The sequence below is a fragment of the Puma concolor genome, chromosome C1 (genome assembly GCF_028749965.1).
Source record: "Puma concolor isolate L17-30 chromosome C1, mPumCon1.1.hap2, whole genome shotgun sequence".
NCBI lineage: Eukaryota > Metazoa > Chordata > Mammalia > Carnivora > Felidae > Puma > Puma concolor.
In genome coordinates this window covers 160,079,924-160,097,184 of record NC_141674.1, presented here as the reverse complement: position 1 = coordinate 160,097,184, position 17,261 = coordinate 160,079,924, and the positions used below count along the sequence as shown (strand labels likewise).

The 17,261-nt window shown below is 41.7% G+C and overlaps 1 protein-coding gene across 5 annotated transcripts in view; it reads right to left on the bottom strand.

Annotated features, from left to right (window-relative positions):
• Positions 1-17,261, bottom strand: part of MYO3B (myosin IIIB) — a 482,588-nt gene that overhangs the window by 398,032 nt on the left and 67,295 nt on the right. The window contains exon 1 of one of the 5 annotated variants that reach the window (XR_015255300.1): positions 16,687-16,962. The exons of 3 other annotated variants lie outside the window; for them this stretch is intronic. Coding sequence is in view for 1 of the 2 variants with exons in the window: in XM_086718867.1 (XP_086574993.1) it covers positions 16,687-16,763 (77 nt within the window). In the remaining variant the exon portion in view is untranslated. Of the gene's footprint in view, positions 1-16,686; positions 16,963-17,261 lie in introns of those variants that run through there. One more of the 5 variants, XM_086718867.1, reaches the window with a different exon arrangement.

Sequence of the window (17,261 nt, the reverse complement as noted above, 5' to 3'; positions counted from 1 at the left end):
GTATCCTTGTAAGAGATTAGGACGCACACATACACAGAGAGAAGATCATGTGAAGACACAGGGAAGATGGGTCATGTACAAGCCAAGGAGAGAGACCTCAGAAAGAGTCAACCCTGCCAGTACCTTGATCTCAGACTTCCAGACTCCAGGACTGGGAGGAAATACATTTCTGTTGTTTAAGCCACCCACTCTGGGGAACTATGTTATGGCAGTCTTAGCAAACTAATACACTTTTGTTTTGCAGATGAAGAAAATAAAACCCAGATTGCTTACTAGCAACGTAGGAACGGCAATGTGGGCCTCCCTACGCCTGATCCTGTGATCTTTGTTCCACAGAATAGAAGAAAGGGAGTCAGCTAATTAACAATGATCCTGTCTGACCAACTGCACCAAATATTCAAAAGTTCTGTGGTGGAAATACTCCCACTCATATGGAAGCCAAATGCCCACAGACCTAACAGACGGCAATCTGCACTCCTTGCCCCCCACCCCCTAGAACAAAAACAACTCACATGGAGAGACTCATCTACAGTTAGCACCAATGACACAGTGAGTTGAGGAAGACCAGGTTCCACTGCCATGCCCACCATGTCTATCTGGGCATCCACAGACAAGGTTAAATAAAAGTGCAACAGAATAATAAGGTTGCCAGTCCTTCTCTCTTTAAAATCAATACCCGACTCTATCAACTCTCTGACAATTGATTAAACAGTCAGCCCAAACAGTGGCTGTTTATACAGCTCCATAAACGTGGTTAATAATCTGCTCTGGGGAGGCAGCTGGAATAGCCCTTCTGAGAACCAAAAAGCTGCTCCTGGTCAGAATGTTAACCCTGAGGGGACACTGCACTTCTGCCAATGTCTGTTTGGGGCATGACAGAGCTGGACCTCATGGAAATAGTCAGGACTGACGGAAAAAGAGCCAGGAGTGAAGGGATGAACCTGAGACCTCAGGACTCTGCAGAACCTCCGAAGTCCCCACGGAGGCACCTGGGCCTCCCACAATCCCTGGAATTTGTGTGGACTTGAAATGAAGGGGGTAACCCCTCAGGAGTCTACAAACCTCAGGTTATACAGGCTACTACCCTCTTTGAAAGACAGACAGGACTAGTCTGTCTTGGCACAAGAAAGTGATACATTTGTCAGCACAGGGTGGGCCTGAGCAGTTTACAAGCCAATCAGAAGTCCTATCGGCCTGGACGTGTCTATGTGTGCAGCTGCTCTAAAATGAGACCTGATGAACACTTTTTGTTTTTGCATGTAGTCGTATTATGTAAGTCGATGCCACAAATGGATTTCTTATCAAAGTAACTACTCTCTCAGAGCAAGATTCTGCTGCCCTGTATTACTGTGGCACCCACATCCTTCCACTATCAGGAATAGCTATTAGCAAGGCAAAGAGGACATCACCTGGGAAAGATATCCTCATTGAGTGAAAGGGGGTTACACAGTATTAAAGCAATATTTTCCTATCTTTGTCACACATCATTAGCCAATTATCTAGGAAACAGCCAAACTTCTCATTATTTAAGCTGATGAGAGAGAGAGAGAGAGAGAGAGAGAGAGACAGACAGACAGACAGACAGACGGGGGAATTGGTTGATTTAGTAAGAGACTCTATCCTTGTGGTAACACAATCCCTTGCTTGGAAGCTAAGAATAATTGTCTTTTTCTTGTCCTGTTTTGTTTTGTGAAGGCAAACTCCTGGAGAGCAGAAGCTATGTCTCTTTTTGGTCGTTGAGAATATTCTTTCTGTTGGTAAGTACAAATGGACCAAACATGACCTCTGCCTGTTGCCAACAACAGGGGCAGATCTCACACCGCCAGCTCAGTTCCAGATCCCTGCTCCGACAAGAGAGGGGTGGCTTGCCCAGGTTACACATCACGCTGTGGTGAGGAGTTTCACATATGGCTGTAAACTAATAGCACAGCTGCTGCTTTATCTTATCAGGATTGAATGTCTAAAGACTTCCTTAGGAGTTCTAGTTTCAATCATCAGCAGAGAACATGGTTTTAAAAAATAAGCCACAGAATATTCCATAGTTAGGTTTTGTCAAACATGATTCCATAGATTTCTAGTGACACACACACACACACACACACACACACACACACACACACAAAGTCAGGCATTAGGCTTCCTGATGGAAGAACATCCACTACCTAAGAAATGGTATTTCCAAAAAAAATTAAACCCAAATCTGATCTTCCAGATTACCAATTTACAGGAATAAAAAAGGGACAGGGCAACCACATCATAACATACAGAACTGTTGAATTGCTATGTTGTACCCCTGAAACCAATGTAACATTGTGTGTCGACTGTATTTCAATAAGAAGGGCAGAGCAACATGTTAGACAATACCATCCATGTACAGTAAGCAAAATCCAGACCCTAAATCTCTCCAAGAAACCCTCCCAGACAAATGATCCAATTTCTTCAAACATTAAGTTGCAAATAAAAATAAATTGAGAAGGATAACCTTAGGGTTAAAAGAGGCTTAAAACACATACCAAATGTGAAGTAAAGTGTGGATTCACACACAAAAAAATATATAACATTTATCAGATATTCAGATCACTGCTTAATTATTTGATGATACTAAGGAAGCATTGTTAATTTTGTTTTAGCTGTGATAACTGTATTTGTGGTTATATTTTTTAAAAGTTTCCTTATCTTTTAGCAATACACAATGAAATATTTACAGGTGCAACAATAGGAGGAAAAAATAAGAAGGGGCATTTACATGACACAACATTGGCTATGAGGGATAATTACTAAAGCTGAATACATGGCGGTTCATGATTATATTCTGTTTACTTTTGTATGTTTTCCAATTTCCATAATAAAAAGTTTTTATTTATTTTTATTTTTTTAATGTTTATTTATTTTGAAAGAGTGAGAGCGTGTGTGAGCAGGGGAGGGGCAGAGAGGAAGAGAGAGAATCCCAAGCAGGCTACGACGTACCATCAGTGCAGAGCCCGACACAGGGCTCCATCCCATGAACCGAATCGTGAGATCAATGACCTGAGCCAAAATCAAGAGTCAGACACTCAACCAAGTGTGCCCCCCATAATAAAAAGTTTTTAAAATTCAGTGTAACTAATGTATGTCAGTGTACATTCTGGAATTTATACACTTGGTCAAACCTACCTCCCTAAAGAGTTTCTCCACCACCGCTCTCCATGATATTCTAAAGTCTCAAAGTCTCATGAAAGGCTAGCACTTTACTCATGTAAGAAACAGTAAATTTTTAACCAACAAAAATACACACCAGCATTTGATTCTAAAGCACCCACATTCATACTGTCAGAAAGTCACCTTCCCAATCCACCTCTAGCTGACTGAGGCACAGGCAATGCCCCTCTGTGGCTGATGTCCCAGCCCAAACTGCCACTAAATACAGAACTATAGTTAGGAGGGCCTAGTGAACTGCTGAACAGCACAGGAAAATCAATAGGCAGAAGGCAAGTGACCTTCCTCTGTCCATCCAACTCCTGTTCTTTCTTCTTGAAGGAAGAAAAGAAAAAGAACATCAATTTACAGACGCTGAAATGAACAAAAAGACTCATCACCACAAAGATCTATAATCTTTTTCATCTTGTCCCTGAGAAAGAAACTGCCCGATGGCATGAAGCTGAATCTGCCCAAGGCTATAAACACAGAGTCACATAAGAGAAGAGAGAAACACACACTGACCAGCTGGGTGGGCAGTCCCTATGCCACCGGTGAAGGGCCTAGAAGAAAAATGAAGAATAGTCCATGGTGAGCTTTGACTTTGGCAAGAAAGAGAATCCATGCCACAAATCTCACCTGGTGCCCTTAAAACGGATGTGTTCAGTGAAGAAGGAAAACATAATACTAACCCAAGGGAGGAAAATGCTCTTGGAAAATTCCCTGTTCATTCACCTGTGTCTTTTCAGAGGCTCTAAGAGCTGACATCGACATGGGGTCAAAAACAGATGAGCTCAATTCTTCCAGGGTTGAAGTGAGCACTAAACATCCTCATTCTGAAGTGTGGCTTTTTCTTCCCTGTCCTACTGCTCTTTCTTTCTTTGTGCTTTGCCTGTCAATTCTTCGGATTAATTTGGATTAATCAAAAAAACTAGACCTGGTGATTCCAAGGTGATTGTACACCATCTCCCTTTCTTTCAACAACAGGTCATAGATTAGACAAAATTACCATAAAATTTATCACTGTGTATTCTGTATGGAGTTTTTATTTTATTTATTTTTTTTTTAATTTTTTTTTTCAACGTTTATTTATTTTTGGGACAGAGAGAGACAGAGCATGAACGGGGGAGGGGCAGAGAGAGAGGGAGACACAGAATCGGAAACAGGCTCCAGGCTCTGAGCCATCAGCCCAGAGCCCGACGCGGGGCTCGAACTCACGGACCACGAGATCGTGACCTGGCTGAAGTCGGACGCTTAACCGACTGCGCCACCCAGGCGCCCCTGTATGGAGTTTTTAAACGCTAATTGTATGTAAGCCCTAGATTAGGTTCTACAACAAATATAAGTAAAAATAGCAAACTCAATTCTGCTTTTGAGGTTCTAAACCTGTTTAGAAAACCCTTAAGACTTCTGGGTAAGGTGGAACAGTGAAGTCATGTAACAACTTTCTCTAAAACTAAGTGAATGAATGATGTTAACAACAAAATGTTGAAATCCAGCAAAGATACATTAGCAGCGATTAAACAAAAGAAATGACACAATGTCATGCCATAATATGTGAAAAACAGAATTCAGAGAGAGTGAGAGATGGGAGATCCCACAGTCAACTTCTGTTCTCAACCATGCTCTCTTTTCCTAGAGGTGTGGTGGGTTTGGGAGTTGGTGAGCAGACAAAATTCTGAAAAACCTCAGCAACACTCCCAATTTAGAAAGAAATAGTCAGAGGGGGAGAATTAGCAGCAGGGAAATGAGTCAAGGCTCATTCACTTATATATTCAATAAGAATTTATTAAGAAAGTATTCTATAATTACTCAAAACTAGGCTATGTGGGTCATTAAAAGGAAGTAGAAGAAGTAACCAGGTTCTATTCTAAAACAAATTACATTTCTAAAGATATGCAGAAAAGATGGCTCCTGCCAGGTGGGATGACCCTAGCACAGCACTTTAAATTTTTTTTTTTTTCAACGTTTATTTATTTTTGGGACAGAGAGAGACAGAGCATGAACGGGGGAGGAGCAGAGAGAGAGGGAGACACAGAATCGGAAACAGGCTCCAGGCTCCGAGCCATCAGCCCAGAGCCTGACGCGGGGCTCGAACTCACGGACCGCGAGATCGTGACCTGGCTGAAGTCGGACGCTTAACCGACTGCGCCACCCAGGCGCCCCAAGCACAGCACTTTAAACAATATTTCAGAAAGAAGAGCGAAATCAATATCCATCAACCATGATTGCACCTAATGCCCAGTGCGAGTGCCCCTACATCAGAGAGCAAGGTGAACAAGTCTCAGAGAGACAGACATTTCCTGATAAAGCTACTGAATATCACAGCAGAGAGAGAATCTTTCAGGTACACAGAACCAATATAGACACACACACACACACACACACACACACACACACACCACAAAACAAAGAAAAAGCAACAGAACAAAAGCTTAGGTTCCCCTCCACTCAATACTCAATATGAGAATATATGTAACCTATATGTACAAAGTTCTGAAGGAGAAAAAAGTGTGAACAAATATTTTTATATTTAGCCAATTTGTCGTTCAAGTATAAAGACAACAGACATTTTCAGACATGCAACAGCTCAGTGACTCCGTGAGTCCCACTTAAAAAAAAAAAAATGACTTGAATGCCAAATCCAGCAAACCAAGAGATAAACGTGGAGCTCTAGTAAAAAGTCCGATAGGTCTGAACCTATTTACATTTAGAAATAAGGTTAAACAACAGTATGATATACGTTTACTTCACACCGAGAATGTTATACATTTCAACAATAAAAACTAATAATAAACCAAATTCAACAGTATGGGGGGAGGTAGAGGGAAAAATAACAGTAGAATTTCCTCACATTTCTTTACTTTCTAAAGATGATAAAGCAAGAAATTGATACTTAAGGATACTACTTGAAATTATAAAGTTAACCAACATTAGCAAAAATAAGGAGAAAGTATATGTGTTAATTTTCTTACCCATCTCAGTAGTCAACAGATAATTGATAAATTGATAAACAGAGTTTAAAACCCCTATGTCAATGTATAAAAGAAGTATAAAAGACCAAAAAATAGACTATAAATCTCTGACATTATCATAAAAAGTACACTTACTTCTTCTGACACATAAAAAAACATACAAAGAAAAGACAATCCATGGGGAAAGAGATGGCGTTGGGGTAGGGATGGGGGAGTCATTAAAAACAGAAAATATAATGTAAATTAAGAAGCATGCATCCTATAATAAATAAATATAAGATTTCTCAATGAAGAACAAACCAAATCTGTAGAGATCCACATCTAAAATAAACTCTCCATGAGACTCTTTATAATTCAGAAAGGTTAAATGTAAAAAGGATATCAAAGATAAACCAGTCAAATGGTAAGAAAAAAAAATCATAATGTTAATATCAGAAAAGAGCAAATTCAAGGGAAAAACTATTAAAGAACATAAAGGGTTATTTGTACGTTCAGTAATAATAATTGAGCAATTACTATGCACTAGGAAATGTTCTGCACATTATTAGAATCACCAGAGTTTAAATCAATAATGTGCTTACACATGTTATAAAATCTTTCACCACCAAAAACAAAGTGTCAAAATTTATAAAAACTTAAACCTCTAGGAGAAACCAACAAAACACAGTAATAGTAACAGACACCACCACCCATAACAAAACAAGAAGACAAAATAATAAGAAATATATAGGGGCGCCTGGGTGGCGCAGTCGGTTAAGCGTCCGACTTCAGCCAGGTCACGATCTCGCGGTCCGGGAGTTCGAGCCCCGCGTCAGGCTCTGGGCTGATGGCTCAGAGCCTGGAGCCTGTTTCTGATTCTGTGTCTCCCTCTCTCTCTGCCCCTCCCCCATTCATGCTCTGTCTCTCTCTGTCCCAAAAATAAACGTTGAAAAAAAAATTAAAAAAAAAAAAGAAATATATATAATACAATCAATATGGTTAATCCAACAGATACAGATCAGAGTACAATCCAACATAAAACTTCTTTTCAAGTACTTTTTAAATTTTAAATTTCATTTCAGTCAGAGAAGAACACTTAGACGCATCATATGAACAGACTAAAAAAGAAAAACCATGTGATCACCTCAACAGATACAGAACAAGCACCTAAAAACTTCAATATCCATTCAGGATTTTATTTAATGCTCAGGGGGCGCCTGGGTGGCTCAGTTGGCTAAGCGTCCGACTTCGGCTCAGGTCACGATCTCACAGCCCGTGAGTTCGAGCCCTGCGTCAGGCTCTGGGCTGATGGCTCAGAGCCTGGAGCCTGCTTCCGATTCTGTGTCTCCCTCTCTCTCTGCCCCTCCCCTGTTCATGCTCTGTCTCTCTCTGTCTCAAAAATAAATAAACGTTAAAAAAAAAAAATTTAAAAAATTTAATGCTCAGCAAACTAGAAATATAAGGGTATTTCTTCAACTTGATAAAGGCATTTATAAAAACCCTAGAGTTAACATCACACTGAACTGTAAAAAACTGAATGCTTTCACCTTAAGATCAGGAACAAGGCAAGGATGTCTGCTCTCCCTAGTTCTATTCAATATTGTGGGGAAGCCAGTGCAATAAGGCAAGAAAAAGAAATTAAAAGCATCCAGATTGGAGATTAGAAAGGAAGAAGCAAATAGACTTTATGTGCAGATGACATGTTCATCTATCTAAAAAATACGATGGCATTTACATAAAGCTAGTAGAACTAATTAGTGAGTTTATTAAAAATACAAGATACAAGGTCAGTATTTTAAAATCAATCATATTTCTATATTATCAGAAAGGAAAGCTTTTCAACAAACAGTGCTGAAACAACTGTATAGCCATATACAGAAAGAAAAGAGGTTTCTCCACCTCTTCCTCTCACATACAAAAATTAACTTTAATTGATCATAGAACAAATGAAAGAGCTAAAACTCTATGAAACTTCTAATAGATAAATATGCAAGGATGTTCATTGTAGCACTGTTCCTAGTAGAACCAGACACAACTGTAAGGTCCATCATTATGAAGAGACTACGCAATAAATCATAATAATTATATAAAATGAAATACCATATAACCACATATAATCATTTAAAAGGAAGGAAATGAGTTTTGTGTCAATTAACATGGAAAGAATAACAAAATAAACAATTATGTTTTTTAAAAAGCATTGAACAGTAGGTAAAGATGGTAACTTTTCTGTAAATAAAAGTGTTTATACTTACAGCTACTTTATGTGTATGTGTGTGTATCTATATATGGGTGTATCTTTATGTTTGTATTTTCCAGAAAACTACAAAAGAAACTCTTACACTTTAGGAAGAGCTATCAGGAAGGGGAGAGATTAATATAATTTTGAGAAAATTTATACCTTTCTATACTACTCGTTATTTTTTGAGCTAGTGCATATGTTATTTTATTTTAAAAACTAAATAATTTTTTTTTAACAAATAAGAGATCCCTACAAGGAGATTATTCTGGCCCAGATGCCTGCTGAGATGGTGGGAGAACAGAAATCATGTGAAGCAGTAGAAACCCATCTTGAGAAGAAGAAGAAAGTAGAGAAGAAAGAAACCAAAAAAGTAGAGAAGAAAGAAACCAAAAGGACCATGCTTAAAAGAGGATTGGTAAGTGGGTTCCCTACCAATTCTACACCCAGGTCCTCTGAGGTCTGCTAAGCTTTGTCTGTCCTTGGACATCCATGAAATTTCTTACTACATTCTTCTAAGAAGCTCTCTCTTCTCACAAGCCAATCTAACTCCCGCATAAACTGGTTTTAATTCCTAAGAACTCCAAAGAAGCCTGGCCTGTACCCTTTTTGAATATCTTGCATTATTTTATAGTGGAAGTGCAGCCTTACCTTGCTGAAAAGGAAGCAATCTGAAGCATGTACCCTGTGAACTCCTGCAGTCAGTCAAGCCTAGCGAGTATGATTTAAATAGAAACTTGTCCAGCAACATTTTATACTTGTGAGAAAATTTATGATTAAGATTTCCATTTCTGAGTATGTTATTCAGAATAACTTGTCTAAGTGTTATACCCTGTATGAACTATAAATCTTAGAAGAATGTTTTTAAACTAGAGAATAGATTTTAAAAAGCAATCAGAAAAGTAAACCGTGTAAGCTCAGAGGGAATTTGCATAAATATTAAATATAATAAACACCCAGAGATACATAAAATAAGAAAAGACATATCATATAAGCTTGAACAAACTAGAATATAATTCCAAACTATCATATAAGCAAGTGTGTGATACATTGGTAAAGGCTGGTAAGAGACTAGGCCCATTTTTAGGAACTGGCTTAACAAACAGAACCCATCTACACATGGCTACAAAGAATACATTCAAGCACAGCTTGGATGTCATCTCTTCTAGGAGGCTTTTCCTAATCTTCCCATTAGAGGTGACCTTTCCTTTATGTATCACCTACTCTTTTCTAGCAGTTACCACATTGCCTGACATTCACTGTTCACACGTTGGTCTTTTCCACCAGTGGGCTCCTAGAGAACACGTGTCATGCCTTCCTAATTTTTTTCTGCCTCATAGGCAAATGTCCATTGTATAATAAGTGTTCAATAAATGCTTGTCGAATACAAGATTAAAAATCAAAACTTTAAGAACCAGTGAGGTTTTCTTAATTAAAAAACCATTGTAGTTTCATAGAAAAGTAAGGAAATGAAGAAAAATAAACAAAGAAAAATATACAACACTCGAAATAACCACTGTTAGCTGTAAATATAATTGCAAATAAACACACACAACCATTGATTCATTCATGTCACAACCTTACTTAAAAAAGTAACCTGTGATGGCCTCCTATTGCTAAATTAAAGTCCAAATTCTTCAGTCACATATTTAAGACCTCCACAGCCTAAATGCAGCCTTCCAATCTTATCTTAAAACTCTTGGGGCGCCTGGGTGGCGCAGTCGGTTAAGCGTCCGACTTCAGCCAGACGGTCCGTGAGTTTGAGCCCCGCATCAGGCTCTGGGCTGATGGCTCAGACCCTGGAGCCTGTTTCCGATTCTGTGTCTCCCTCTCTCTCTGCCCCTCCCCCGTTCATGCTCTCTCTCTCTCTGTCCCAAAAATAAATAAACGTTGAAAAAAGAAAAAAAAAAAAAACTCTTTTCAGGGGGCACTGGAGTGCCTCAGTCAGCTGAGTGTCCAACTGTTGACTTTGGCTCAAGTCACAATCCTAAGGTCGTGGGATTCAGCCCTGCATCGGGCTCTGTGCTGAGCATGGAGCCTGCCTGGGATCCTGTCTCTCCATCTGCCCCTCTCCCCCACTCACATGCTCTCTCTCTAAAAAATAAAAAATAAATTTAAAAATTCCTCTTATTTCCCTGTATCAAGCTTATGATGAATTTCAACTAAACCCCTCACCATATCCTAAACCATCCTTGGAGGGCTGCACCTCTGTAATTTTGTCTGAATGATTTTCTACCATCAGGAATGCTCATCCCACCATATCCATTAATCAGGAGTCCTACCAGCCCGTCAAGAGCCAGCTCATGTTCATTTATCCCTCCACAAATAGGCAGCTCCTTTTCCTTTGAAACTCTATAGTACTCATATATGATAAGCTGCCTTGTGGTGTCGGTCTGTGAATAAACCTCAGATCCCAAATGAGGTCCCAAGCAAGGCAGAGAGACTAATTCATATGTGTCCCCTCTACATTTATATCAGCTCAACAGACATTTGTGAAACAAAAGAAGAGGTTGAGTATAGTTAAATATGGAAGGCTGTATTTTGCAGTCTCAAAGCAATGACTTCAGCTGACCCCTGAAGAAAGTGCATGCCTTGGATTAGTGGAGTGTGGATTGTGGGAAAGACTGTATACCCCTTCCATTGTGACAACCAAAGACATCCCCTGGCACGGCTTCCAGGTAAGGATTAATTGAAGGCACGACAAAGGGACCATGGGCAGCTGGAGAGGGAATTAATGAGCCCTGACAAGATCTGGCTGGAGCAAAAGAATTACTTCCACCAAAGAGGTGAGAAGAACACCCAACACCATCTATCTTTGAACCTCTCTCATGCTCCTATGGAGGAGATAAGTCAACCGACAACCACTCCTTTTCTTCCCTTTTCCACTCATGTACATACTGAGAAGCAATGAAAAATAAGGTAAAGAATATGGTCTCTAGTCCTGAATTTCATCAAATCCCAGCTTTTACACTTACTGGCTATACTGGCAAGGGGAGAATTGCTCACCCTTCTGTGCCTCTGTCTCTTCATCCATAAAATGGAAATAACGAAAGCACTCACCTCTTAAAGTTGTGTGGTAGTCTCAACAAATAGGAAGCACAAAATACATTATTTATTATTACATCGTGGAAAAATCTGCTAACTGGAAAAGAGGAATATCACCACTAGATACCCTTCTCCTAATATTGTAAAACCGTATCTATCATAGGGAATTTACTGAGTAAATACTGGATGTTGGACATTATACCACATGCCACACCTCCATGAGGAAGTAACTATTACTATTTCTATCTTACAGATAAGAAAGCTGATGCATGGAAAGATTAAGGAAGCTAAGCTAGAAGCCAGGATTTAATTTTTTTTTTTTTTACCCTACTCTGCCTCATTGATTTAAGAAATGTTTTATGAGCATCTGCTATGTGTCTGGCATGTTTCTAGGTGTTGAAGATACAACAATGATCAAAACCAACCACAGGGCACCTGGGTGGCTCAGTCAGTTAAGCGTCTGACTTGGGCTCAGGTCATGATCTCACGGTTCATGGGTTCAAGCCCTGGGTAGGATTCTGTACTGACAGCTCAGAGCCTGAAGCTTGCTTCAGATTCTGTGTGTCCCTCTCTCTCTGCCCCTCCCCCACTAGTGCTCTGTCTCTCTCTGTCTCTCAAAAATAAATAAAAACATTAAAAAAAAAAAAACAGACCCAAACAATGCCTTCATGGAGCTTATATTCTAGGAGGGGGTGAGAGACAATCAACAAAATAAATAAGTATAATATACAGATGATAGGTAGTAATCAATCACTATGAGAAAAATAAAGTAGGAAAGGTGACCAGAAACTCAGAGTGGGTGACAGGCAGGGTGGTAACAAGACCAAGGAAGACTCACTGAGCAGGATACATTTGAGAAATGACAGGAAAAAGATGGAAGAGTAAAACTCTGGGGGGCAACTATTACAGACAGAGGATACAGTAAGTACAAAGGCCCTGAGGCAGGAGTTTACTTAGCATATTCAAGGAATAGCGAGAAGCCAGTTGCAGGCTACACTGGAATAAGAGAAGAGAAGGGAGAGAAGTAGGTGGTGGAGTCAGAGAGATATGGGGTGAGGGAGAAGCAGATAAATCACGTAGGTCTTTATCAGCCCCTGTAAGGTAAGCACCTGGCTTTTACTTAGACTGAGATTAAAAGCCATTTGTGGGATCTGAGCAGGAAGGGCACGATCTGACATGTTTTAACAGGTTACTTCGGTGGCTACACAGACAGTAGACTGAAAGAGGTGCCACTTGAAGATCCCTTAAGAGCAAAGCTATTGCAACAAAAAAGGATCTCCAGAAGGTATGATCACAACAGATTGGTTTTTTCAGAACAAAGTGCTGGGGAAGCCTCATTCCACCTATCCTATGATGTCTTGTTGAATACATCAGATGTGGGGAGCCCTCATTCAATTATATTGCAACTGGGAGCCTTTCTAAAACAAGCTGCCCGAGTGCATCCACAGCAGCTGGCTAGAAATCACTGCATTCTCCCTCATCACTCTTCAGCGTTACCTTCATTTTAGAAGATGAACTTGAACACAAAACTGGCTGTCCAATCTCAGCACAACGTTGACCTGCTATGATTGGGGCATTTAGAACACGGTCAAGTGGCAGAAGTCCACAGTCCAGAGAGTGAGGCTTGAGCTTAGCCAGACATTCCACAAAGTGTATACCAAGCACCCACTCTTTGCAAGCCACTGAAAGACTTTATAATGAATCAGACTCAGTCCTGACCCAAGTGGGCATATGGTTCACACAGTGAAAGGATACAGCTTAAACACAAATCACTACACAGCAGTAAGTATACACTATAGGTTGTAGACTACAGACTAACTACAACTAACATTGGGAGGGAGACGGTCCACCCAGCCAGGAGGATTTGGGGATGGCATCTGACTTGGGCTTTCCAGGGGAAGCTGGAGTGGGACACACAGATGCTCAGAAGGCTTGCCAGGCAGATGAAACAAAAGCAGAGACTAGAAAACGGAGGACTTAAATTGGGAACCACGGTTGGGACAGTTTGGGAGGACCCAGCAACACTCATAAAAAAATCCCTCAGCAACTTATTTAAAATGTAGACTCTGGGCCCACTCCCCAGCAATTCTGAGTCAATAGTGGGTGGAGGAATCTGTATTTTTATCAAGGACTTTCAAGTAATTTTAACGTTTTCCACTCAACTCCACACCCACTTTGAGAAACAATGGTAGAGATGAGTTAAAAACACCCCATGTAATTTCCCCTATTATTCTCTCTCAGATAATCCTGTTTATTTCTTCTAAGCACTAATTGCTATAGATACTACTTTTGTATCTGTTTATTTACAATTGATTCAATCCATGGGGTATAAGTAATGACTTTTCACCTTCAAGCATAGGATTTCACCAGAGAAAAATGAAGTTATTTTTCTCAGTAAATGCTTTTTCAGCTACTCACGGTTTTTGTAAAGTAGGATTGCTTCCAAAAATCAAATCTATTTTTAGGCAGGTAAATAAGACCTTTTCACCTATCGGTATGATCCCAAAATTCCTACGTTGAAGCCCTAACCCCCAGTATGACGGTATTGCAAGGTGAGGGCTTTGGGAAGTGATTAGGTCATGAGGGTGGAGACTTCATGAATGGCGTTCATACCCTTATAAAAAGAGACACTAGAGAGATGATTGCTCTATCGCCACCATGTGAGGACAAAGCAGACCAGGGCCTGGACTCTCAGCTGTTCTGGAACCCCCATCTGGATTTCCCAGCCTTCAGAACGATGAGAAATAAATTTCTGTTGTCTATGCCACCCAGTCTATGATATACTGTTGTAATCGCCCAAACTGATTAAGACAGTCAACAAGCTACATCGTGGATCAAAATGGAAAACTATATGATTTGATCATTTTAAGGCTATGTATGGATGGGAAGAAAATCTTTCAGATTTACAAGATTTCTTTTCCTAACAAGTTCCAATTATTTCACATGTGATGTAAGTAATCAATTAGCACTCCTTGCGGACAATTAGTAAGTCCTGTCAGCTCTACTCTAAAAATAAATTCCTGAATCTGGATATCTGCCACAACCACCACCACTATCACCAGGGCCACCGCAGGCCCCCACAGAGCCTTTGGGGCAAATGAGAAAACTGACCGCTCATCACCCCGGCCAGGCACCTCCACCAGGGCGCTCCCTGCAGCCCCGCCACCTCCTCCGGGTGTCCAGGCTACTCTCGTCTCCCCTGGCGCATAGCCCCGGGCTCCCTTCCTGTCCCCGGCCTCAGTTCTGCCCCCTGCCCCTCACAGTCTGCTCTCCACACAGCTACGAGAGGGCTCTTTTTTCAAAGTTGCATAAAATGCCATTGCAACCAGAACAGGATCCAGTCTCCTCCCACCCTGGCGAGAAAGGCCCCTCTCCCTTTGGGGCCACACCTTCTGCTCATCTCTCGCCCGCAACCTGCCATCTTGCAGCCGGCCCAGTGCTCCGCGTTCCTTCCCACCTAAGGCACCTTACTATTCCCGGGTGGGAAACATTCTCCAGCTCCTTCCCACCTTTAAAGGCTCCGCTGGCGTACCTTGGCCTTCGAGGAAACTTCTGGAACCACCATGCTCACAGCGGAGCCCGAGGAGGCTGGCTGAGCGTGCGGGATTGGGCTGGGGTTCCCCGAGGCGTCGCCAGCAGGGGTACAAAAATTGCGGTTGGGACAGGAGTGAGGAGGCGCTGCCTGAGGAAGGAGGTGAGCTTTGTGAGGGGCCCCTGAGCAGAGCGGGGCCCTTCCTAGGGAGTCACAAGCCGCAGAAAAAAAAAAAAAAAAGTAAAAAGTTGGTTTGTGTCCTTCTGAGCTGTTGAATCTCTTGGACCTCCAGCTGGGCAGGTGGCCCTGCTGGAGCGAGGGAGCAGGGAGGGACCCTACATGAGGCCTCCCACGAGGACGACCCGGAGGCCAGGAAGCAGCGGCAATGCTCGCCGGAAGGTCTCCCTCCCCACTGCGCGTGCCAGTGAAGGGAACCGGATCTCCGCTACTGCGGAAGGGGCTGAGAACCACGCAGTGCTACGCTAATTCCAGAGCTGGGGAAGCAAGGGATTTCTGTCTTGGCTGGTGAGGCGTGCACTGAACTGGAAAGCAGGAGACCTTATATATCTGGGATCTGGGCAAAATATTTTTTTCTTAAGTTTATTTAATTTATTTATTTAGAGAGAGTGTTTGTGCACGTGGGGGAGGGGCAGGGAGAACGGGAGAGAGAATCCAAGCAGGCTCCAGACTGTCAGCACAGAGCCTGACTCAGGGCACGATCTCACTAACCTCAAAATCGTGACCTGAGCCAAAATCAAGAGTCAGTGGCCTAATTGACTGAGCCACCCAGGGGCCCCTGGGCAAAATCTTAAATCTCTTCAGTTCTTTGTTCTTCCCTCCTCATCTGAAGAATGAGGTGGTTGAATTAATCACTGTTTCTCAAAGTTTGCTCCACGCACCACTCAGGGTACTTGCTCAAACCCAAGGCTGCTGACACTGAATGTTGGGGCGGGGCAGGAACTGGCATTGGCCAGGGCTCCCTTGGTAATTCCCATGATCTCGGAGTTCATCTCTAGGTTCCCTTCTCTAATGTATTATGACTTTTAAACCTTAAACCTATACAAATATTGGGGAGAGAGGGAAGAATCGTGGCATAATTGAATTTATCTAATATCATTCAGATTGTCATGTTACCAAATCACAAATCAGTCAGGACGTTGCACTCACTTAGGAACAATACATAACCACAGCTATGACAAACGATTAACTAAATGATCAGATTTTTCACTTCCTCACCAAAGCATGGGGAAATTTATCTTAGCGTTAGCTGCCTTAAACCTCTCTGAGTGAAATACATTAAAAATAACTGCAAATTACTGATGACTAATGCCCTTCAATTTGGCCTCAAGCTGAGAAGTTCTGTGCAGAATAAAGTGGTTTATAATCCCACACGTCCCATTCTATTATAAACTGCAGGTGGCAAATCAAGTGGCTATGAACTAAGCTGTGTGTGTGTGTGTGTGTGTGTGTGTGTGTGTGTGTGTGTGTGTGTGAAAAGTCAATACTCGAGGAGGGTATTTTTTCACTCCTTTAATGGGACTTTAACAGCCCCAACAAAAGGCAGATGCTAGCCATGCGGACCTAGGAATCTGGGTGTGCCTCACAAGGGCCTGAGGCTAGAGTGGCTGTGGTCACCCACCTCTATTGCACACCAGTCAAGGCAGCTGCGCCTGCCCTTTGCAGAAAAGCGATCTAAACCAAGCACAGAAAAGAAAGCTGGAAGGAAAATAATTGCAACTCACACCGATGACCTATTTTCTGAATCCGGCTTATCCGAGATTGCATTCTTACTCCTCCAAAAAGCTGCAGAACACTTCATGCCCAGAAAATGGTGCCTTTGAGGAGCACATGGACCAGAATGTATGACACATCGTCAGCAGAGGACTATTTTCTGACCCAGGTTCCAAGTGGTGTTAGCCTCAGACAGCTATTGGGGGAGGGACTGATAAATCTACCAAATCCTTGGTGGCTTTGCTTCCCTGCTAGCCAAGATTAACATGATGCTAATTGGTAGCGAACCTAATCTATTTAGTGTCTCCCACCAGCACAAGCAGCAGAATCAAAACAGCAGAAGCAGCAGAATCCCGGGCCCCATGTGCACATCATGTAATAGCTCTAATTTTATATTCCCCCAATTTTTAGGTTGCATTGCCCCTTCATTTCAGACATGGCACAATCAAACTACCCATCTTCTTCTAAGTCAAGGACTAAGAAAGTCTGTAGCAGGTTCACTTTTATAAGTGGCAGAAGCACCCAGGGGATGCACCCATGAGTTTCTGACCTGAATTCCCAAGGAAAGAAAAGTGACTTTCAACAG